The following is a 24,713-nucleotide window of genomic DNA, read 5'->3' as shown; positions in this document are numbered from 1 at the left end:
CAGAGGCTCCCATTGTTCACAGTGTATGAAACAAGAAAGAACTTTAGAACTTTTGCACATGCATTAACTTAGCGACAGTCAGTGATTTGACACATCCCCACAGGTTGTGCTATTTGTGACATTCACTACGATAATCAAACTGAAATTGCTATACACATGAAATTAGGCTGTTTATAACCTACTCTCATTTAAAGTGAAATCTTGTTCTTGGTTCTATGAGGTGTGAATTTTTAATGGCATATGTACCAATCCTGCAATTTAACAAGCTACCTTTTACTCAGGCTCATTTTGCACGTGTAATTCCCTTGTATGGATATTTTGAAAATAATGTTTTACACTTCTTTTGTATCAGCTTATAATTTAATACTGTGTAATATTCCAAATGGTCAGTCTTCATATGTTTAGTTATTTAGCTAGTCAGCCTTTTTGACAGCATCATATTGTCAGATTTCCGAAAGAAAGGTCTCACCACAAAGTTTAGATTTTTGTAGGAAGCCTTTATTAGGAATTTCAAAAATCACTCTTGCTTCACTTCTGAGTGCAATTTCTGGTCTAGTGTATGACCTAGAAAGTCCAGTAAGACTTAAATTGATTAGACATTTTGTATCACAGTAGAAGTACAAATCATTAAAATTGATACATATTGGGAAGATGATGTTGTTCAGAAGGCACTTTTTTAGCAGAAAAAAAGATGATTGTGTTTGCTTCAACAATCCTGAGATTTTTATGCATCTAAACATGCAGATGAAAATTATATTGTTTGTCAACTATTTAAAAAGACAACTTTGTTAATCATAAAATGTCTTGGCTATAATCTTTCAAACTTCTTTGTTTATAGAACACCCACTATGGCAGGAGGACTTTTTTCAATAGACAGAGATTACTTTGAGTTAATAGGAACATATGATGCAGGCATGGATATATGGGGAGGAGAAAACCTAGAGATATCTTTCAGAGTAAGTACGTAATTAATGATTTTATTTGTTTTGACTGGAAGGCAAATTATTGTCAAAGGACACTACAGCACAGAAACAGGCTATTCTGCTTATCTGGGCCACACCAAACTTTTGATGTACCTAGTTCCAGCGAACTGCACCCAGACCATAACCCTCGCTAGCCCTCTCATCCATGTACCCATCCAAATTTCTCTTCAATATTGAAGAGAAGGTTTGACTTCAATATTGAAATCAAATCTGTATCCACGAGCTGTTCCACACTCTAACCCCCCCCCCACCCAAGTGAAGAAGATCCCCCTTATGTTCCCTTTAAACATTTCACTTTTCATCCTTAACGTCTAATCTCTAGTTGTAGTCTCACCCAATCTCAGTGGAAAATGTCTGCTTGCACGTAATCTATCTGTACCCCTCATAATTTTGTATACTTCCATTAAATCTCACCTCAATCTTCAAATGTTCCAGGGAATAAAGAACTAATCTATTCAGCCTTTCTTTATAACTCAGGTCCTCAAGTCCCTGCAATACCCTTGTAAATTTTCACTGCATTCTTCAATCTTATTTACATCTTTCTTGTGGTTAGGTGACCAAAGCTGCACACAATACTCCAAATTGGGTTTCACTAACATCTTACAGAATGCCACAGTACATCCCAACTCCTGTATTCAAAATTCAAAATAAATTTATTATCAAACTACATATATGCCACCATATACAACCATGAGATTTGTTTTCTTGTGGGTAATCACAGTAAATACAGAAATGAGTGAATGATTTCATAAGACAATTAAATAATAAAAATCTTTAAAACAGACCGAAAGGGTACAGGCTGAAGCTCCACCTTATTACGCCTACCCCTCTTATATACAAAAACATATTTGGCGTCAATCATCACATCAAAACAAAAAATTCATAATCTTTTAACACAAAATACAATTCCAAGTATCATTTATTTACATTACTACCATCTTTTTTTTAAAAAAATTATATTTGTTCATTAAATTATTTTTAAACTTTTTAAACTTGTTAAGTGTGGTGCATGTTTTTAAATACTCACTACAACTGTTCCATAGATTCACCTCTGACTGAAATACAACAATTTTTTGCATTTGTTCTTATCCTGTGTTTTTGAAATATACATGTTCCTCTCAAATCATGATTTCTTTCTCTCATTTTAAATAATCTTTGGATACTTTGTGGTAACTGTCCATTTTTTACTTTATACATAATTTGAATTATTTTAAAATCTACAAAATCTCTGAATTTTTAAGTGTTGAATAAATAGTGGATTGGTTGGCTCATAATAACTTATTTACAATTTGTATGGCTTTCTTTTGGAGTAGAAAAATTGTGTTTGTATTTGTTTTGTATGTATTTCCCCATACTTACACAGTATGTCATGTATGGGACTATAAGTGAACTGTCTCTCTCTGTCTCTGTCTCTCTCACTATTCATATCCCATAGGATGATGATGGTTCCTTTCAGTCAGTTAGTGGGGTTGTGCCCCACTCCTCAAAAAAGGAACAGCGTGTGTGTGAATGGATTTTAGGTGAGCAGGGGGTTGCACAGGTCCAGACCCACCGTCTCGACATCCCCTCCCAGATCCAGCGGCATGGTGGAGTCCAAGACAGCTGGGGGAAGTTCTGTTGCAGTGAATGGCCAGATCAAGCTTTAATGCAAGGGATGCCCTTTCCGCGCTTCATGACACGTGTTTGCTAGATGGCCGTTGACCCTACGAGAAGGTTAATCCGCCCTTTGACAGATCTTGTCTTTCGTCCTTGCAGGGTGTCTAGCCACCCTCCTCACCAGAAGCCTGGTGAGGGAGCCAGTTTAGTCGCCGCCCGTGCAACAGGTAGTACCGGGTCACATGGTACCAGTGGCACTCAGATGAGTGACCTGACCGGGGAACAGTATAATGTATACAAAGATTCCTGATTTAAGAAATCTTGTGCTTTGTACAGTATTGCAATAGATTTTGAAACACAATAGAATTAATGAAAATTGCATCCAACAGGATGAACAGCAACCAATGTGCCAAAAAGAAAGAGAATTTTAAAAATAGTAATAAATAAGCACTAAATAGCGAGAGCATGAGATGAAGGATCCTTGAACGTCATTACATATATTCTGGGAATATATCAGTAATTCTGTGAGGGAAATCATCCCCTCCGGTTCAAAAGCCTGATGTTTGAGGAGTAATAACTGTTCATGACCCTGGTGGTGTGGGTCCTGAAGCTCCAATACCACCTGATGGCAGCAGTCGGAAGATAGAATGGCCTGAACGGTGGGGATCCTCAATAATGGATGCTGCTTTCCTATGATAGTGCTCTGTGTAGATGTGTTCAATGGTGAGGAGGGTTTTATCCATGATGGACTGGGCCATCTCCACTACTTTTTATAGGCCTTTCCTTACAAGGGCATTGTTGTTTCCGTACCAGGCCACGATGGAACCAGTCATTAGCCATGGAGCATTGTGGTTAGTGCAAAGTTACTACAGCCCAGGGCAGCATTCTGGAGTTCGGAGTTCAATTCTGATGCCATCCTGTAAGGAGCCTGTACATCCTCTCCATGGAATGCATGAATTTTCTCCAGGTGCTCTGTTTTCCTTCCAAAGACAAACCGAGTAGGTTAATTGGTCATTGGAAATTGTTCCATGATTAGGTCAAGGTTAATTGGGTTGTAGGGTTGCTATGATAGCATAGCTGGAATGGCCAGAAGGTTGCTGAATCACTAAATAAAATAAAATGCTCTCCGTCACACATCTATAGAAATTTCATCAAAATTTTAGACGATATGCTGAATTTTCGCAAAGTAGAGGCAGTGCCAGGCTTTTTCATTCTTGCCTGCTGGATCCAGGACAGATCCTCTGAAGTGATGATGCCAAGGAATTTGAAATTGCTGACCCTCTCCACCTATGATCCCCCAGTAAGGACTGGCTCATAGACCTCTGGTTTCCTCCTCCTGAAGTCAATAATCAGCTCCTTGGTCTTGCTGATATTTAGTGAGAAGTTGTCACAGGGGCACCACTCAGCTAGAGTTACAATCTCCCTCCTATATGCAGATTTGTCACCACCTTTGCTTCAGCCAACAAAGGTGGTGTCATTGGCAAACTTAATACATTGGAGCTGTGCTTAACATCACAGTCTTATGTATAAAGCAAGACAAAGAAGGTGGCTAAGCACATTGTGGTGCATCTGTGCTGAGTGAGATTGTGGAGGAAATGTTGCTAACCCAGACTGACTGGGATCTGCAAGTGAAGAAATTGAGGATCCAGTTGCCTATTTTACCAGCTGGTTCAGATTCTGCTGCTAACTTTAATAGTCTTCTTCGCTGTCCACTATGCTTTCAGTTTTGGTGTCATCTACAGATTTGCTGATCCGGTTTATCACATTATTATCCAAATCGTTGATATAGATGACAAATAACAATGGACCAAGTGCCGATCCCTGTGGCACACCACTAGTAACAGGCCTCCAGTCAGAGAGGCAACCATCTACTACCCACAAAGCCAACGTCAACCTCCCACTTGTAACCTTGTCAAAAGCCTTACTGAAGTATATGTATACAATGTCCACTACCTTGCCTTCATCCACTTTCTGGATAACTTCCTCAAAAAAACTCTTAAGATTGGTTAGACACAACCTACCATGCACAAAGCCATGTTGACTGTCCCTTATCAGTTCCTGTATCCAAATACTTGTATATCTGGTTCCTTAGGATACCTTCCAATAACTTTCCTACAATTGATGTCAGGCTCACCGGCACCTCACCTGTTGCAAAGCATGTTTTAAAAATCTCTGCTGACGCCCCTGTAATTTCTACATTAGGCTCCCACAGGTTCTGACGGAACACCTTGTCAGGCCTTGGGGATTTATCCACCCTAATTTGCCTCAACATCAAACTCCACCTTCTCTGTAATCTGTACAGGATCCATGACCTTGATCTTGTTTTGCCTCACTTTCACAGACTGTGTCTGTCTCCTGAGTAAATACAGATGCAGAAATAATCCATTTAAGATCTCCCCTATCCCTTTTGGCTCCATGTGTAGATTACCATTCTGATCTCCCAGAGGACCAATTTTGTCCCTTGCTATCCTTTGCTCTTAACATATCTGTAGAAGCCCATGGGATTTTCCTTCACTTTGTCTGCTGAATAAATCTTGTGCTTTTTCTTTTAGCCTTCCTGATTTCTTTCTTAAGTGCTCTCATGCATTTCTTGTACTCCTCAAGTACCTCATTTCTTCCTTCCTGCCCATGCCTGTTATGCACCACCTTCTTCTTAATGAAGCCCTCAATATCTTTTGAACCCAAGGTTGCCAAAACCTGTAATCCTTGCCTTTTATTCTGACAGGAATATACAAACTCTATACACTCAACATTTCACTTTTGAAGGCATCTCACTTAATAAGTACACCTTTGATAGAGAAAAAAAACCTGTTCCAGTCTAGGTTTGAGATCCTGGATTGGCAGATCCTTTATGAAACCATCAAAATTGATCTTTTTTTCTCCAATTTGGAATCTCAACTCAAGGACCAAATCTATCCTTTTCCATAATTGCCCTGAAGCTAGTGGCATTATGATCACTCGATGCAAAGTATTCCCCTACACAAATTTCTGTCACCTGCCCTGACTCATTCCCTGATAGGAGGTCTAGTAAAGCTCTCTGTCCAGAAGGAACATATTTTTACTGATTAAGGAAACTTTCCTGAACACATTTGACAAACTCTTCCCCATCTAACCATTTTACAGTGTAGGAGTTCCAGTCAATATGCGGAAAGTTAAAATCACTTATGTCACAATCTTTGTTTCTTGCAACAGTCTGTAATTTCTCTTTAAGGTTGCTCTTCTAAATCCCATGAACTGTGGGTTGTATATAATATAATTCCATTTTGTTTGTGCCTTTCTTATTCCTCATTTCTACCCGTAAAGCCTCATTAGATGAGCTCTCCAGTCTGCCCTGTCTGAGCACTGTAGTGACGTTTTTCCTGATGAATAATGCCACACCCCCCTCCCCCAATTCCTCCCATTCTATCACTTCTAAAACAATGGAACCTCGGAATATTGACCTGCCAGTTCTGTTCCTCCTGCAGTCAAGTCTCACTAATAGCTATAATTTCATAATTACATTATGTCATTATATGGTATATCTATAGTTGATGTACAGAATTGTATTTTTTGTCTAATGTTGTAAAAGTCTAATTAACCATGTTTGTAATCATCTGCTTTAAGATACTTAGAAGATTAAGGTAATTTTTCAATGTTGCTTTTTCACATATTACAATATTCAGCCTGATATTATCTGTGGCAGAACAACCCAGCTGATGGAAAGAATTCACATGGAGTCCAGAATCAACCTTCAGAATTTTCGCAGGGATCGCTCCCTACGTGACTTCCTTGTCCTCTCGTCCCCCCCATCCCTTCCCACCGATCTCCCTCCTGGCACTTATCCTTAATAGCGGAATAAGTGCTACACCTGCCCTTACACTTCCTCCCTCACCACCATTCAGGGCCCCAGACAGTCCTTCCAGGTGAGGCGACACGTCACCTGTGAGTCAGCTGGTGTGGTATACTGCGTCCGGTGCTCCCGGTGTGGCCTTTTATATATTGGTGAGACCCAACGCAGACTGGGAGACCGTTTCGCTGAACACCTACGCTCGGTCCGCCAGAAAAAGCAGGATCTCCCAGTGGCCACACATTTTAATTCCATGTCCCATTCCCATTCTGATATGTCTATCCATGGCCTCCTCTATTGTCAAAATGAATCCAAACTCAGGTTGGAGGAACAACACCTTATATACCGGCTGGGTAGCCTCCAACCTGATGGCATGAACATTGACTTCTCTAACTTCCGTTAATGCCCCTCCTCCACTTCTTACCCCATCCCTGACATATTTAGTTGTTTGCCTGTTCTCCATCTCCCTCTGGTGTTCCCCCTCCCTTTCTTTCTCCTGAGGCCTCCCGTCCCATGATCCTTTCCCTTCTCCAGCTCTGTATCACTTTTGCCAATCACCTTTCCAGCTCTTAGCTTCATCCCACCCCCTCCAGTCTTCTCCTATCATTTCGCATTTCCCCCTCCCCCCACTACTTTCAAATCTCTTACTATCTTTCCTTTCGGTTAGTCCTGACAAAGGGTCTCGGCCCGAAACGTCGACAGCGCTTCTCCCTATCGATGCTGCCTGGCCTGCTGTGTTCTACCAGCATTTTGTGTGTGCTGTTGTTTGAATTTCCAGCATCTGCAGATTTCCTCATGTTTGCTCTTCAGAATAAATGTTCTCTCCCCTACTACAAACCTAAATATCTATTCCTTATCCTCTTATTTCCCTGTAGCCTTGCAAGTTATTTCTCATATGACAATGGGTTTCTTTTTGATTCTTTTGACAAAATGTACCAATTAACCTTCCCAGCACACCTCTAGGGTGTGGCAAGAAACCCATACAGTCAGAGAGAGAGAATGTGCAATCTCTGTATAGGCAGCATCCCGGACTGTTACGTTCCATGCTTCCATACTGCACCATTGTGCTTTCCTATAAAGGACTTGTTGGTCTACCCAGTAATTATCATTAGTTCTTGGGTATTGGTTCTGACCGGTGGCACCACACCTGTTTTGGAAAAGTAAGTAGTAGTGTGTTCAGGCTACAGATCAGGAACATGAATGCATTATTTACAGTATATTGCCATTTTACTTGAGTGCTCCATTGGTTGGAGATGCTGTCTATCAGATGAGATATTAAACTACAATCTGCTCTAACTCCTCAGGCAGACAAAAAAAAAATCCCATTTGATTATTTTGAGAAGAACAAACACACTGTACTTATTTGCAACCAGCTTGTAAAAGATTCCCACCTAGTTACTTTGTGTATAAAGTACTGTGGTATAAGCTACACCAATAAGTACGTACCCTCATAAATTGTTCATAGCTTCAGGGTGTCGTGAGGGCAGAGTTCCATGTTGGAATTTAGAATATTTGAATTAGGAAATACTGTAGTCAGTTAATTGCACACTTTAACTTGCATTTAACTTGCATTGGAGATGTAAAATACATTCTCTTAACTCTACAGCTTTTCTGAGAACAGTACATGAATTGCATTGCTTTAACTGAAACCTCTTAAATACTCAACGGATGCTCAAGCAAGTTTATTTGAGTTACTAACATGTACAATTGTCTCAGTTTGCAACAATTTTGTGTCACAATTTTCTTTGCGTTGGTTGCATTATGTTGCCAATGCATTAATTACATATGTGATGATATAACAATATGTACATTTTAAAACCATGTGCAGCTTTACTTTAGAGCAGTAAATAAAGTTTGTACTTTTTTCAAAAACACCAAAATGTCATAAGGTTGTGAAATGTGCTTTGTAAATGCTTATTGTTTTATTTAGATCTGGCAGTGTGGTGGTACTTTGGAAATAGTTACATGCTCACATGTAGGCCATGTATTTCGCAAAGCTACTCCTTATACATTTCCTGGAGGCACAGGACAGATTATAAACAAGAATAATAGAAGGCTCGCAGAGGTCTGGATGGACGACTTCAAGAATTTCTTCTATATTATTTCGCCTGGTAAGTACCATTGACTATTTGTACAGGAAATATCCCTTACCTTCCAAAAACAATTGCATTTCAAATCATTTTTCAGTTGAGCGTACTTCATTGAGCTCACATCACATAAGAGCAGAACTTCAGATATCTGCTTGTTGATCCGAAGCAGTAAAGAGCATATTTCCTAGTTGTTTGATTTCAGTGTTTCTGCTAGTTTGGAGGAAATTCCAATGAACTTCAGTGATAAAAATCAGGCAGTCTAACAGTTACTCTTGTGTTCAATGAGTGGTAACACAGTTAAAATTTTATGACACCTTGTAAAGTGAAGTAACACTTTAAACAACAAAATTTAGTGAGACCATTCTGGTACATTATTGGACTATTTTATTTCATGTCATAGAATGGAGGGCAATACTTAATGCCTTCACAGTGGATTTGGGTTCATTTGAGTTACCAACTGAAGGCACTCTATTTGGGAGAGACAGGCGTGCAGGACCACAGAAGACTGTATTGATCCTTAGTATCGAAGCATTCAAATGGATATCTGAAAATGATTTATTAGACAAACAAAAATTATTTTAGAAATAAATTTGCTAATTTCTGTTTACAAGTCCACCTGGGATAATCCTAGAGGGAAAAGATGTGTGGATCACATTCATATCTACTCCTGTTTTCCCTTTTGTCACTTGCCATTCAGGAGACACTGTTGCCTCAAGTTAGAAATCATCATCTCATCAGAACTAAAGAAAATGGGAGTCCATAACCTGGTCCTTTTGGTTCCTGAGAGAGTCACCAATTTCAGGACTCTTGGATCAGTGCAGAGTGTGGCTGCGCTCCTGTTGTTCCAACATTGGTCTCCACATGACTCTCAGCAGAGCACACACTTGCTGAATTCACCATCTGGGGAATTTGTCTGCTAAATATGTACCAGGTTAGCAAATGAATCTGGATAGTAAGGAATAGTGGTGAGAAAGAAGTAAAAATACAATTTTCTTTGATATTTTAAATTGTTTTAAAGTATTATACATCTTGGGTATAGGATGTTATGTTTTCGTAACTCCAAAACATAAAAACTAATTGAAAGGAAAACAAGTGAACTGGAAGATAACTCGAATAGATTATTTTACTTTAAGCAAGTGCGCCATATGACGTGGTACGACAATGTATTTTTACGTACAACTTGTAATGAATTATTTAAACAAACGCCTAACAACATATTTGCAGTATTACTCAAGTATTAAATGCCCAATACTCCACCCTACTTAGCAATAAATTCCAACTCAATTTAGAATGCATCTCCACTATATACACAGTATGCTATATATACAGTACACACAATAGAGTACAATTACTATACAGGCATCCACAGCATAGTAATTTTAAATTGTCCCATTCAGGCCTAAAGATTTAATTGCTCTGGAGGCTTTCTTTCTTTAGTGGGATAATGTCTTTACTGACCAGGCACATCACTCTGGCTGTGAAACAGGTTCTGGTTGTTGTAGGATTTGGAAGTGGTTCTGACAGCTCTGGCCACCTTTCATCTGGATGTGTTGCCATCCCAAACAGTGCATGGCAAGGTTCACTGGATGATGTTATTCATGTGTGAATACAGTGTCTGACTTCAACAAATCCTTTATGATTTGGAAAGTCACCTCACACTGCTTTGTCCATTGCCATTTCTTCCCAATGTGCTCAAGGGATCGAACACAGTAGCCAGGTTTGGCAGGAACCTTTTTCAGTAATTGACAAATCCTAAAAACTGTGACATGTCCTTTGGCCTTGGAGCATCCACCATTTCTTTGAATTTCCTTAGCACCCTTGTATAATCCTTGTGCATTGATGGTATGATCACAGTAGGTGAGGCTTGATTTAAAGAATTCACTCTTGTTCTGAGCCCATAAACTTCTAATCTGTTTAACAATTTCTTGAGATCTTGGAGATGGTCCTTGTCATCCTAACCAATTACAATGATGTCATCCAGGTAATACTTAGATGCCTGGACAGCCTTGTAGCACCTGGCTGTAGCTTTCTGCCAGTGTGTAGATGCAGATGCTACTCTAAAAATGAGCATATTATTGTGGATGTTTATGGTGAGAAACACTTCTATTTCCATCTGTAGGTGGGCCTCAGCCAAATCCAGTTAGCTGAAGTGCTTTCCACCAGAAAGGTTTGCAAAGTTATCTGCTATCCTGGGCAGAGGGTATTGATCTACTTTCAGTTCTTGGTTAATGGTAACTTTAAAATCACCACAGATTCTGACAGATCAATTCTTCTTGACTATCGGGACCACTGGCATTAGCCATGAGCTCCACTCAAACTTGGAAAGAATTCTTTCAGCCTCCATGAGATCTTGCTCACTGGCTATTTGATATGTTTGAGCTTTCCAGTGCCATCAGTGAACACTGCGGTGGCATCATCCAGTACGTTTCTTAATTTGCTTCCAGTTGACTCTTGGGTCTCCAATCAATTTGTAATTGTCACAGCCAGTCACAACCCCACATTGCTGGCCCTCCTATTTTTACTACATACAAGCCCAGTGTGGCTTGTTGGTTGTTCTATGTCACTGTTGCTAATGTCATTCCACAGGAATTGTCTTTTCTCCAGTATAGGTTCTTAGCTAGATATCTGCAGGCTTCAGTTTAATATCTTAGAATTGCTGTTCAAACTCATTTTGTGGAATGACTGTAACAGCCGAACCAGTGTCCTATTCTATTTTAATTAATTTGTCATTCATTGCTGATATAAGCCATATTCCTTGCCTGTTGTTAGTAAATCTCAGGCTACACAGTCTTGTGTCATTCTCATCAGTATCAGATTTTTCATCAAAAACACACAGATTAGTGCTCTTTTTGAAACTGCAACTTGACTTTTTCTCTTTTTTCTCTTCCCTGTGCAGTCCATTTATTTTTGTCTGCCCAACATGCTTTTTGAATTTGTCCTACTTTGTTGCATCTTCAACAAGCTTCACCTCTATACCCATATTGATGTGGTGTATGTGAGGCCCTGTCACAATGGTAACACACTTTCTTTGGTTACGTTAGTTTATGTTTAGACATTGCAAGTTTGTTCATGCTTGCTTTCATTTCTGATTGCAGTGCAGTTGTGTGTGTGCCTCTCTCTGCTGTTTCCATTGATAGAGCATTTTTGAATGCTTGTAAGATTCAACAAACTAAATTATCTCTCAGTGGATCATTAAACCTACCACTGAACTGTAAATACTTAGACAATATCTTCAGTTCACCCACATACGGGGGGAGGGTGGGGGGAGAGGTGGGAATAGACTTGTCTTCCTTTTGATTCCACTTATGAAGCCTAATGCGTTCTGCATTAAACCTAATGTTTCTGCATTACTTTCACGATATCAGCAAAGCTCATTTCGGTTGGTTTGGATGGAACAGTGAAACCTCTAAGCAAACTTCTAAGAGGATTGGAGGGAGGCGAATGTTGTCCCCTTGTTCAAAAAAGGTAGTAGGGATAGTCCAGCTAATTGTAGACCAGTGAGCCTTATGTCTGTGGTGGGAAAGCTGTTGGAAAAGATTCTTAGAGATAGAATCTATGGGCATCTAGAGGATCATGGTCTGATCAGGGACAGTCAGTGTGGCTTTGAGAAGGACAGGTTCTGCCTAACAAGCCTATTAGAGTTCTTTGAGGAGGTGACCAGGCATATAGATGAGGGTAGTGCAGTGGATGTGATCTACATGGATTTTAGTAAGGCATTTGACAAGATTCCACATGGTAGGCTTATTCAGAAAGTCAGAAGGCATGGGATTCAGGGAAGTTTGGCCAGGTGGATTCAGTATTGGCTCGCCTGCAGAAGTCAGAGGGTCGTGGTGGAGGGAGTACATTCAGATTGGAGGGTTGTGACTAGTGGTGTCCAACAAGGATCGGTTCTGGGACCTCTACTTTTTGTGATTTTTATTAACGACATGGATATGGGGGTAGGAAGGTGGGTTGGCAAGTTTGCAGACGACACAAAGGTTGGTGGTGTTGTAGATAGTGTAGAGGATTGTTGAAGATTGCAGACAAACATTGATAGGATGCAGAAGTGGGCTGAGAAGTGGCAGATGGAGTTCAACCTGGAGAATTGTGAGGTGGTACACTTTGGAAGGACAAACTCCAAGGCAGAGTACAAAGTAAATGACAGGCTACTCGGTAGTGTGGAGGAGCAGAGGGATTTTGGGGTACATGTTCACAGATCCCTGAAAGTTGCCTCACAGGTAGATAGGGTAGTTAAGAAAGCTTATGGGGTGTTAGCTTTCATAAGTCGAGGTAAGGATGCAGCTCTATAAAACTCTGGTTAGGCCACACTTGGAGTACCCTGTCCAGTTCTGGTTGCCTCACTGTAAGAAGGATGTGGAAGCATTGGAAAGGGTACAGAGGAGATTTACCGGGATGCTGCCTGGTTTAGAGAGTATGCATTATGATCAGAGATTAAGGGAGCTAGGGCTTTATTCCTTGGAGAGAAGGAGGATGAGAGGAGACATGATAGAGTGGATAGCCAGTGCCTTTTCCCCAGGGCACCACTGCTCAATACAAGAGGACATGGCTTTAAGGTAAGGAGAGGGACGTTCAAGGGGGATATTAGAGGAAGGTTTTTTACTCAGAGAGTGGTTGGTGTGTGGAATGCACTGCCCGAGTTAGTGGTGGAGGCAGATACAGTAGTGAAATTTAAGAGACTACTAGACAGATATATGGAGGAATTTAAGGTGGGGAAGTTATATGGGAGGCAGAGTTTAAGGGTTGGCACAACATTGTGGGCTGAAGGGCCTGTGCTGTGCTGTACTATTCTATGTTCAAACTGTGTGCCTTTAAATCCAATGCAGTCAGCAAAATTGGCACTCGCTTCTCTTTGGCTATTCCATTTGTTTTAAAGTACTGCTCAATCTGCTCAGTATACAATATCCAGTTATATGTTGCGTAATCCAGTTGACATGACTGACCTACCATGTCAATCTTTATCTATGTAGCAAGATAGTTCAGTTGTATTTTTTATGATTATTATTATAAGCCAGTACTTATTGTTTATGAATTGGTGAATGCTTCTGTTTTCTGTCTTTATCTTCATCATCTTATGCAAAGAAAATGTGCTGCGCTTTTTTTTAACTCGATCATTTCTTACTGGTGCTTTTTTTTTCACTTGAACAACTCTGTTCAGCAGATAGGTAGTTGTGTTGGGTTCGTTACAAAAATACCTTGTCACCACTGTTATGTTTTGTAATTTAGGGTATTGTCACTTATTAACAAGTTAACATGCCAACAAGTGCATGCAGCTTACCTCTGATAACAGATTCTGGTCCTCTGTATCACTGACGAAGGAGATTTTTACCCCAATCTGTAACATTTGAACCCTATATTTGGAAGGAATTAAAAGACTTTTTGTGTTTTTTTTTCTCTCAGTTGCCTTTGATGTAGTAATAGTGGCATCTCTGACTGCCACAGAAACCAAAACACAGCCTCCCTTCAAAATGTTTGGCTAGAGTTACTGATGTATGAACTGTGTAGTGTTGAGGAGGGAGAGCAAAAAAACTGTTTGTGTATATCTTGTAGATGGTACATGGCACTGTTATAGGAAAGGTGGGATTTAAAGCAAGATTATTGATTTAGTATCCTGGACAGGGGAAGTATGACTCTTACCTTGTCCTTTTGTCACTACAGTGTCAAAGTGGATTTGTAAGAATACCAAGGACACTGTCATTACAAAATGATTTGAAGTGGGACCTTGCCCAAGTTGTAAGGGCCAATTTTGCAAACATTCTGCACCCTAGAGTTGGGTAATGAAGTCTTCAGGGAGTATGGTGCAAAGGATCTGCTGTCACCTTCCTGAATGTTTCAGCAGGACTGAGCCTAGTCTCCTTCAGAAGCCTGTTAACAATTTTTTTTTAATTATCTGACATTCAGTGTCATTTAAAACTGAAGTAAATTATTTACAGATAATTGAAAGAGTTAATTCAGAACACAAAATTAATAGGAAATAATTAAAAACATTAAAGTAGACTTTTTTAAAGTTTCAGTTTGCTTCAATACCCCAGAATGCTGAGGAATCCCAGTGGGACTCCATGTGGAGTGATGGATCCAGTGTTATCTCAGTCCCTTTCTGCTGTGTGAATGCGGAGGTCTGAGTTCAAATGGGTAATTGCCAATGATGGATCAGGCTAGCGATACTTGACCCAGTAATTAGGCACAAAACACACAGAACAGAATGGGCTCTTTGGCCCAACTCGTTGATGCCAACCAAGATTCCCATCTAAATTAGTCTCATTTGCCTATATTTGGCCCATATCCCTCTAAACCTTTCCTGTCCATGTGAAGTTTTATATTTTGTTAATGTACCTGCCTTAACTATTTCCTCTGGCAGCTCATTCCATTTACTGAACACCCCCCCCCCCCCCTTTGATTGGAAAAAGTTGCCCCTTACATTCCTATTAAAGCTTTCCCTTCTCACTGTGCAAATCTCTTAATACCTAAATGCTGTAAGATTTATTACCTTTTTATTACAAACAAATTGATTTGTGCATTATTCTGAATTTGCGCAGCCTAGTCTAATCTAGTTATTTCAAAAATAATGGTTGCCAAAAGAAAACTTCAGTTGCTTGAAATCAGGAGCAATTAATCATGCAGCTTATTGTCTACCTGCACTGCACTTCCTCTATAACTGTAACACTTTATTCTGCATTCTGTTATTGTTTTACCTTGTACTATCTCAATGCACTGTGTAAAGAATTGATTTGCATGAAGATTTTGTAAGACAAGCTTTTCACTTTTCCTTGTTACATATGACAATATTAAATCAATTCCAATCTCATAAAGCAGTAAGTGTTGGAAATATCCAGCAGGCTAGTTAGTATTTGTGGATAAAGAGATGAGTTAACATATTAAGTGTAATTGTTTTTATCATTACCAATAACATTATTTTTGTTTTGTGATTTATGGTAATTCCATAGGTGTTACAAAGGTTGAATATGGAGATATAACAGCACGCAAAGCATTAAGACAAAAGCTGTCGTGTAAACCTTTCTCTTGGTTCCTGGAAAATGTTTATCCTGACTCTCACATTCCACGACATTATTTTTCCCTGGGAGAGGTAGGATTTCTGAAACTGACTTGAATTTTAACAATGCTTTTCTAGTTGAACTAGCTTTAATCACTATTTTCATTTAGGTCATTATATTTTTCTCTGTTTGATAACAATTCAAATTGTGGAATTATTGAGTGCTGGTTTTGTTGATTGATCATGTGTATGCTATAGCTTTTTGCAGGAAAGGCCAGATTGAAAATCCAAATAATTTCTTGTGAACACTGGAAATATGCAATCCCTGAAAAGCTCATGCTGTTGCCATTCTGACTGCACTTTAATATTAGACTGTGTTTTTGCAGACCTTGGCAACTTCCAAATAGTTATGCTTGGAAATCTGTGCACTGCATATATTCCAGATTTAAAATGGGTACTCCCCACTTGTAATTGGAGTTCTCTGTAGCTCCATCCACAAGATTGGAAAATGCAAGATAATTTTCTTTATAACTGCAAACTCACCTAACATTATTCTGTTGTTCTGACAATAAAAAAAAATAGAGCAAGTTATTTTCATTTCAGTTGATTTTCTGATGTCACCTTCAGCTGTAAAACTTCATGAAAAATCTATCCTTCTGACTCTTGTACGGTATATTTTGTTTGACAATTGGCAGATGTGACTTGAAATTTCCATTTTCATCCCTCTTTATTTTAAAATTGTTTTTTTGTTGACTAAGCTTTCAGTCACCCGAAAATATTTTGGTCTTTGTTTTTTGGTCTATTTTTTGTGTGTGTGACTACATTTCTGTGAAGCACCTTGAAAATTATGTGTTAAAATTCTACTATTACAAGCTGTTAATAATAATGAAAGCATTATCAGGTAGGTATAAATAAAATAGGTAAGTTGACTAATTGCATATTATGTGAAAATCTTTTCCAGATTTGTTTTTTCAATCTGCCAATACAAGCCAAAGTTGCCTTTCAACATCATTACCCCTTAATATGCTTTCAAGAACACATTGATTAAAATAAAAATATCCTTTAAAGAAACATGAAATTTTGTTTTTGATAGAGTAGTAGTCACCTTTTAAATAAGAGTCCAAACTTTCCTGAGAATTAAAACAGCTGCTACTTTATAGTTACCAGTAGAGAATTCAAAATATTGAAGGAGAGCTTATTTCCCTATTGACTTCACTTATCATATGGAGATGCCTCAATTCTAATTCAGTCTTCTTCCTCATTTAGTTTCACGTTCTTTTACAAATAACTATCTAATTTGCATTTCAGTAGTATTGTTGGTCCTAATAGCTATGCCTAATTAAGTATTTTGTTTTTACTAATTTCATACTGAATAAAATTTCCATTTTCCTTGTTTTATCTACTCTGTGGTACAGTTAATTAACCAACAGAATAGTTTCATTCTTCAGCTTTTCAAATCTTTCTATAATAGAAACCTGTGGAGCCTATTTTCTATTTTCCAGTGCTAAACCTTGATTTTACAAACATCTTTCATAAACATACAATGTTCTTGTATCATTCATATGATTTTTATTGTATTATTTTTCAATGCCTCATGAATAATCCTACAGTGATTACAGGTACATAGTTTTGCCTGCAATTATCCAGGAATAGAGTGATCAGTAACTATTGCAAATTTAGGTAGAAAATTAAAGGTTCCAAAGCTCCTTCATCAAACAACAATGAAAGATCTTTGTCCTGCTTTTAGATTGAATTCATTTGTTACGTCAGTTTTTCTTTCAGAAAAGAGTAATTGATAGGTATGTGTAGAATTTTCTTGCATTTATTTGATCTGTGAAAAATTGCAATCAGATGTTTCAAGAGTAATATTTTTTAAAGTTTTAAAATTCAGTAAACATGTAATACTCAACTTTATCAGAAAATTTCCTTTTTAACTAATATTGTCTAAATAGAAGATATACCTACAGTGCCTTGAAAAAGTATTCAGCCCCCAGCCCCTTGTTCACATGAATAAGATTGCAAACAGGGATTTTGATTAATTTAACTGAGAATTTTTATTTGTCAATCACGTGCTCTCTTTTTTCCCCACAGTAGAGTCCAAAAAAAAACAGGCAAGGTTATAAAGCATAAAAACTTAAAATACAAAAACTGAAAAGAATTCCCATAGCATGATGCTACCTCCACCATACTCTACAGCAGGGATGTGTTACCTGGCTGATGCACACATGTACTGCTTTTTACAAAAAATATTCTTGCCTGTAAAGACTTTGAGAAGTGTCTCTTCAAAGATACTGTAAAGATGTGGAGGAAGGTCTTGTGGTCAGATGAAACTAAAGTGGAACTTTTTGGTCTCAGCACTAAGCTGTACACGTGGCATAAATTTAATACTGTATATCAGCCAGGTAATGCCATCCCTACTGTAAAGTATGGTGGAGGTAGCGTCATACTATAGGGATGCTTTTCGGCAACAAGGACTGGAAATCTGGTCAGGATTGATGAGAAAATGAACACTGTTAAATACAGAGAAATCCTGGATAAAACCATATAACCATTACAGCACGGAAAAAGGCCATCTCGGCCCTTCTAGTCCGTGCCGACACTTACACTCACCTAGTCCCAGTGGCCCACACTCATCCCATAACCCTCCATTCCTTTCCTGACCATATACCTATCCAATTTTACTTTAAATGACAATACCAAACTTGCCTCTACCACTTCTACTGGAAGCTCATTCCACACAGCTACCACTCTCTGAGTAAAGAAATTCCCCCTCGTGCTACCCTTAAACGTTCGGCCCCTAACTCTCAAATCATGTCCTCTTGTTTGAATCTCCGCTACTCTCAAACATGCTAGCCTCTGCCAGAAAGCTTAAACTGGAGGAAGTTTGTCTTTCAGCAGGATAACAATCGAAAGCACACTGCCAGAGCAACCACAGAGTGGCTTCAAATGAAGAAAATTGATGTCCTTGAGTGGCCTAGTCAGAATCCTGACCTTAACCCAACCAAAAGTCTCTGACAAGACCTCAAGATTACTGTGCACTGTTGCTCCCCAACTAACCTGGCACAGCTTGAGCAATTTTGCAAGAAGGAATGGGCAAATCTTGCTCCATCACATTGTGCAAAGCTACTAGAAACTTATCCAAACAGACTACTGGCTGTAATAGCTGTGAGAGGTGGTTCAACTAAGTACTGAGCAAGGGGGGATATATACTTCTGAACTGCTGACATTTCAGTTTTTGAATTTTTAGTTTTTTTATGTTATAAAATTTTCACTTTTTGGGGGGGGGGGAGCTCTCCTGTGGAAAAAGGAGGAGCATGTGATTCACAAATAAAAATTCTCAGTTAAATTGATCAAATTCCCTGGTTATAATACTCAGAGAACAAAGGGCTGGGGGCTGAATACGTTTTTAAGACACAATATCATTTAAGTAGCTGTGATAAAATTGAACTTTAAAATGAGTCAAGCTTATTATAAGGTAAAGATATTATAAGCAAAAGGTGAATAGGATGATTAAAATGTTTCTTTTTATAGATTATAAGAACAGGATATTATACTGAAGCATTTTAAAACAATAGGTCATAGCTTGAATACTGCATTCCATTCAGGTAATAAAACCGTAAGACAAAGAAGCAGAACTAGAACAATGGCCCAAGTCTGCTCCACCATTGATTATGGTTGATTCTTTCTCCCCACTCTTCAGCTCCGCTCTCCGTAACCTTTGATACCATGTCCAATCAAGAACCTGTCAATCTCTGACTTAAATACACCCAATGACCTGGCCTCCACAGCTACCTTTGGTAACAAATTCCAAAAATTCACCACCGTCTGGCTAAAGAAATTTCTCCGCATCTCCGTTTTAAATGGATACCCCTCTATCCTGAGGCTATGTCCTCTTGCCCTAGACTCCCCCACCTGGGAAACATCCTTTCCACATCTACTCTGTATAGGCCTTTCAACATTTGAAAGGTTTCAATGAGATCCCCCATCATCCTAAATTCCAGCAAGTACAGACCCAGAGCCATCAAACATTTCTCATATGATAACTCTTTCATTCCTAGAATCACCCTTGTGAATCTCTTCTGAACCTTCTCCTATTCCAGTACATCTTTTCTTAAATGAGGAACCCAAACTTGTCCACAATATTCAAGGTGAGGCCTCACCAGTGCCTTATAAAGCCTCAGCATCACATCCCTGCTCTTATATTCTAGACCTCTCGAAATGAATGCTATAATTGCATTTGCCTTCCCCACCACCGACTCAAAGTGCAAGTTAACCTTTAGGGTATTCTGCACAAGGACTCTCAAGTCACTTTGCATCTCAGATTTTTGGATTTTCTCCCTGTTTAGAAAATAGTCTGCACATTTATTTCTTCTACCAAAGTGCATGACCATGCATTTTCCAACATTGTATTTCATTTGGCACTTTCTTGCCTTGAGTCCATAAGATATAGGAGCAGAAGTAGGTCATTCTGCCCATCAAGTCTACTCCATTCAATCATGGGCTGACCTAATTCTTCCAGTCATCCCTACTCCCCTGCATTCTCCCATACCCTTTGATGCCCTGGCTAATCAAGAACATATTTCCCTCTGACTTAAATGCACCCAATGACTTGGCCTCCATAGCCGTTCGTGGCAACAAATTCCACAGATTTACCACCCTCTGACTAAAGTAATGTCTCCGCATCTCAGTTCTAAATGGACGTCCTTCAATCCTGAAGTTATGCCCTCTTGTCCTGGACTCCCCTACCATGGAAAATAACCTTGCCATATCTAATCTGTTCAGGCCTTTTAACATTCAGAATGTTTCTATCAGATCCTCCCTCATTATCCTGAACTCCAGAGAATACAACCCAAGAGCTGCCAGACATTCCTTATACGGTAACCCTTTCATTCCTGGAATCATTCTCGTGAATCTTCTCCGGACTCTCTCCAGTGTCAGTATATCCTTTCTAAAATAAGGAGGCCAGAACTGTGCACAATACTCCAAGTGTGGTCTCACAAGTGCCTTATAGAGCCTCAACATCACATCCCTGCTCCTATACTCTATTCCTCTAGAAATGAATGCCAACATTGCATTCGCCTTCTTCACCACCGACTCAACCTGGAGGTTAACCTTTAGGGTATCCTGCACAAGGACTCCCAAGTCCCTTTGCATCTCTGCATTTTGAATTCTCTCCCCATCTAAATAATAATCTACCTGTTTATTTCTTCCACCAAAGTGCATGATCATACACTTTCCAACATTGTATTTAATTTGCCACTTCTTTGCCCATGCCCCTAAACTCTCTAAATCTCTCTGCAGGCTCTCTTGTTTCTTCAACACTACCCACTCCTCCACCTATCTTTGTATCATCGGCAAATTTAGCCACAAATCCATTTTTTAAATGTATTTTTTATTAAATTTTTAAGAGAATTACATAAAATGAATAGAATAATAGAGTAATGAAAATTAATATTAGCCTTCCCCCTCCCCTTAACCCTTCGCCCCTTAACATCCCTGTCTTAAAAAAAAGAAAAAAAAAGAAAAGGATTGCCTAGATATTGGAGGATTCCCACATGCTCCATGGAGTTCAAAATAACTTTAGTTATATATCTTTGTTTTTTTTCCCCAAATAACTAATAATTTTATCTTCAAAGGACCTATATATTTAATCCTATCTTTTGTAGATAGGGGTGCCAAATTTTCAAAAATATATCATATTCATTTCTTAAATTATGTAATTTTTTCAAGTGGAATGCAGCTATATATTTCATTATTCCTACAGTCCATAGTTAAGTATGAATCTGATTTCCAAGTAACTGCAATAGCTTTTTTGGCTACTGCCAATGCAATTTTTATAAATTTTTTCTGATATTTATTCAATTTAGGTTTCTGTATTATCCCTTCAATATCACCTAATAAAAATAATATTGGGCTATGTGGAAGTTGTATTCCAATAATTTGTTCCAGTAAAAGTCTTAGATTTATCCAAAAAGCTTGAATTTTAAAACAAGACCAAGTGGAGTGTAAAAAAAAAGTACTGATTTCTTGATTACATCGGAAACATTGGTCAGATAAATTTGGGTTTAATCTATTTATTTTTTGTGGTGTAATATATAATTGATGTAAAAAATTGTATTGTACTAATCTAAGTCGGACATTTATTGTATTTGTCATACTATCAAGACATGGTCTTGACCAATCTTTTTCATCAATTTTAATATTCAAATCAGTTTCCCATTTTTGTCTTGACTTATGAATTCCTGGTTTAATTGTCTGTTTTTGAATCAAATTATACATGCAAGACATAATTTTTTTAATTTTTCCTTTTTGAATTAAAGTTTCTATTTCATTAGGTTTTGGCATTAACATTGTTTGACCCAGTTTATCTCTTAAATAGGCCTTTAATTGAAAATAACAGAGAAGAGTGTTATTTGATATTTTATATTTATTCTTTAATTGATCAAAGGACATCAATATACCTCCTTCAAAACTCACCTATATATCTGATCCCTTTTTGAAACCAGTTATATAAAAGTTGATTATCCATTGTAAAAGGAATAAGTCTATTTTGAATTGGGGTTCTCTTTGCTAATAAAGATTTCTTTACCTCATCATCCACATTTACCTTATTCCATAAATCGATCAAATGTTTTAATATAAGAGATTCTTTCTTTTCCCATATCCATTTGGATTCCCATTTATATATAAAATCTTCTGGTATATTTTCTCCTATCTTATCTAACTATTCTAATCCATGCCGGTTTTTCTTCATCAAAATAGATGCAATAAATCTAAGTTGATTTGCTTTATAATAATTCTTAAAATTTGGGAGTTGTAACCCTCCTAGGTCAAATTTACATGTCAATTTTTCCAGCGATATTCTTGACATCTTACCTTTCCAAAGAAATTTCCTCACACATTTATTCAACTCTTGAAAAAACTTCTGGGGCAGTTGTATTGGTAATGTTTGGAATAAATATTGTAATCTAGGAAATATATTCATTTTTACAGCATTAACTCTACCTACTAATGTTATTGGTAACATCATCCATTTATCAAGATCTTCTTGTATTTTTTTCCAATAATGGCAAATAATTTAATTTATATAAATTCTTTATATCATTATCGACTCTTATACCTAAATATTTTATACCATTTGTCGGCCATCTAAATTGAGTTACTAACGGACATTGACTATAATCTCCTTTAGTAAGGGGTAAAATTTCACTTTTATCCCAGTTTACTTTATACCCTGATATTTTCCCATATTCTTCCAATCTAAAAGATAATTTATGCAATGAATGCAATGGGTTTGTTAAATAAATCAGAACATCATCAGCAAATAAATTAATCTTATATTCCTCCTGGTTAACTCTGAAGCCCACAATATCTGGATCGGTTCTAATTAATTCAGCTAATGGTTCTATCGCCAATACAAATAGGGCAGGTGATAATGGACAGCCTTGTCTAGTTGACCTTGTTAACTGGAATGATGTTGAAATTTGACCATTTGTCACTACTTTAGCTTTGGGACTAGTATTTAAGGTTTTAATCCATTTTATAAAAGATTTTCCTAACCCATATTTTTCCAATACCTTAAATAAAAAGTCCCATTCCAATCTATCAAATGCTTTTTCTGCATCCAAAGCAACTGCCACACTTATTTCCTCCTCCTTTTGTGCCAGATGAATTATGCTAAGTAACCGAGTTACATTATCTGCCGATTGGCTATTTTTAATAAAGCCTGTTCGATCCATATGTACTAATTTTGGTAAATATTTAGATAATCTATTAGATAAAGTTTTTGCTATTATTTTATAATCTGTATTCAACAAAGAGATAGGCTGATATGATGTTGGTTTTAAAGGATCTCTTTCTTTTTTGGCAATACTATTAGGATCGCTGTCAAAAACGATTGTGGAAGTTTGTGTTCTTTCCGCTTGATATATTAACTCCATAAAGGGAGGGATTAAGAAATCTTTACATTTTTTATAAAATTCAGGCAGAAAACCGTCTTCTCCTGGAGATTTATTACTCTGGAGTGATCCTAAAGCTTCTTCAACCTCTTTTAATGTAAAAGGCATATCTAATCCTTTCTGTTCTTCCGAATTCAATTTTGGAAGAGGTATTTGTGATTTTAAAAAATTTCTATCTCAGCAACCTCATTTTGTGATTCTGATTGATATAATTCGGAGTAAAAATTTTTTAAAGTTTCATTAATTTCTAAAGGTTTTTAAGTAATTTTATTTGCACTTGTTCTAATTGCATTTATTGTTTTGGAAGCCTGCTCTGTTTTCAACTGCCAAGCAAGAATCTTGTGTGATCTTTCACCTAATTCGTAATATCTCTGTTTAGTTCTCATAATTACTTTTTCTGTTCGATATGTCTGGAGTGTATTATATTGTAGCTTCTTATTGACAAGTTGTCTTCGTTTTTCTTCTGTCATATATCTTTGGGATTCTTTTTCTAATTTTGTAATCTCTTTTTCTAGTTGATCTATTTCTACCATATATTCCTTCTTAATTTTAGAAGTATAACTTATTATCTGACCCCTCAAATATGCTTTCATTGCTTCCCATAATATAAATTTATCATCAACTGAATATGAGTTTGTATTCAAAAAAAAATTGGATCTGTTTTTTCATAAAATCACAAAAATCTTGATGTTTTAATAAAATTGAATGAAATCTCCATCTGTAAATCAATTCCTCCTTATCCATCATTATCATTGTTATTATCAAGGGGGAATGATCTGACAGTATTCTCGCTTTATATTCCACACTTTTCACTCTATCCTGAATATTCATGGATAATAGGAAAAAATTAATCCTTGAATGTTTTATGTCTATTTGAATAAAATGAATAATCTCTTTCTCTTGGATTAATTCTTCTCCATATATCAATCAACACAAATCCATAATCCAATAGTCCAAATCATTGACATACATTGTAAAAAGCAGCGATCCCAACACTGACCCCTGTGGAACTCCACTGGTAATCAGCAGCCAGCCAGAATAGAGGATCCCTTTATTCCCACTCTCTGTTTTCTGCTGATCAGCCAATGCTCCACCCATGCTAGTAACTCCCTTGTAATTCTGTGGGGTCTTATCTTGCTAACCAGCCTTATGTGCGGCACCTTGTCAAAGGCCTTCTGAAAATCCAAGTACTCCACATCTACTGCATCTCTTTTGTCTATCCTGCTTGTAATTTCCTCAGAAAATTACAGTAGCTTTGTCAGGCAAGATTTT

General features: G+C 37.7%; 1 protein-coding gene across 2 annotated transcripts in view; it reads left to right on the top strand.

Moving 5' to 3' along the window:
- galnt1 (UDP-N-acetyl-alpha-D-galactosamine:polypeptide N-acetylgalactosaminyltransferase 1) overlaps positions 1-24,713 on the top strand; it is a 122,096-nt gene that overhangs the window by 84,954 nt on the left and 12,429 nt on the right. For both annotated transcript variants that reach the window (XM_073054285.1, XM_073054283.1), the window contains exons 7-9: positions 839-956; positions 8,336-8,516; positions 15,437-15,576. In XM_073054285.1, coding sequence (XP_072910386.1) covers positions 839-956; positions 8,336-8,516; positions 15,437-15,576 — 439 coding nt within the window. The remainder of the gene's footprint in view (positions 1-838; positions 957-8,335; positions 8,517-15,436; positions 15,577-24,713) is intronic.

Source organism: Hemitrygon akajei, chromosome 8 (assembly GCF_048418815.1).
Source record: "Hemitrygon akajei chromosome 8, sHemAka1.3, whole genome shotgun sequence".
In the NCBI taxonomy this organism is placed as follows: domain Eukaryota; kingdom Metazoa; phylum Chordata; class Chondrichthyes; order Myliobatiformes; family Dasyatidae; genus Hemitrygon; species Hemitrygon akajei.
The sequence above is the reverse complement of the archived record's forward strand: the minus strand, read 5'-3'. Positions and strand labels throughout refer to the sequence as shown.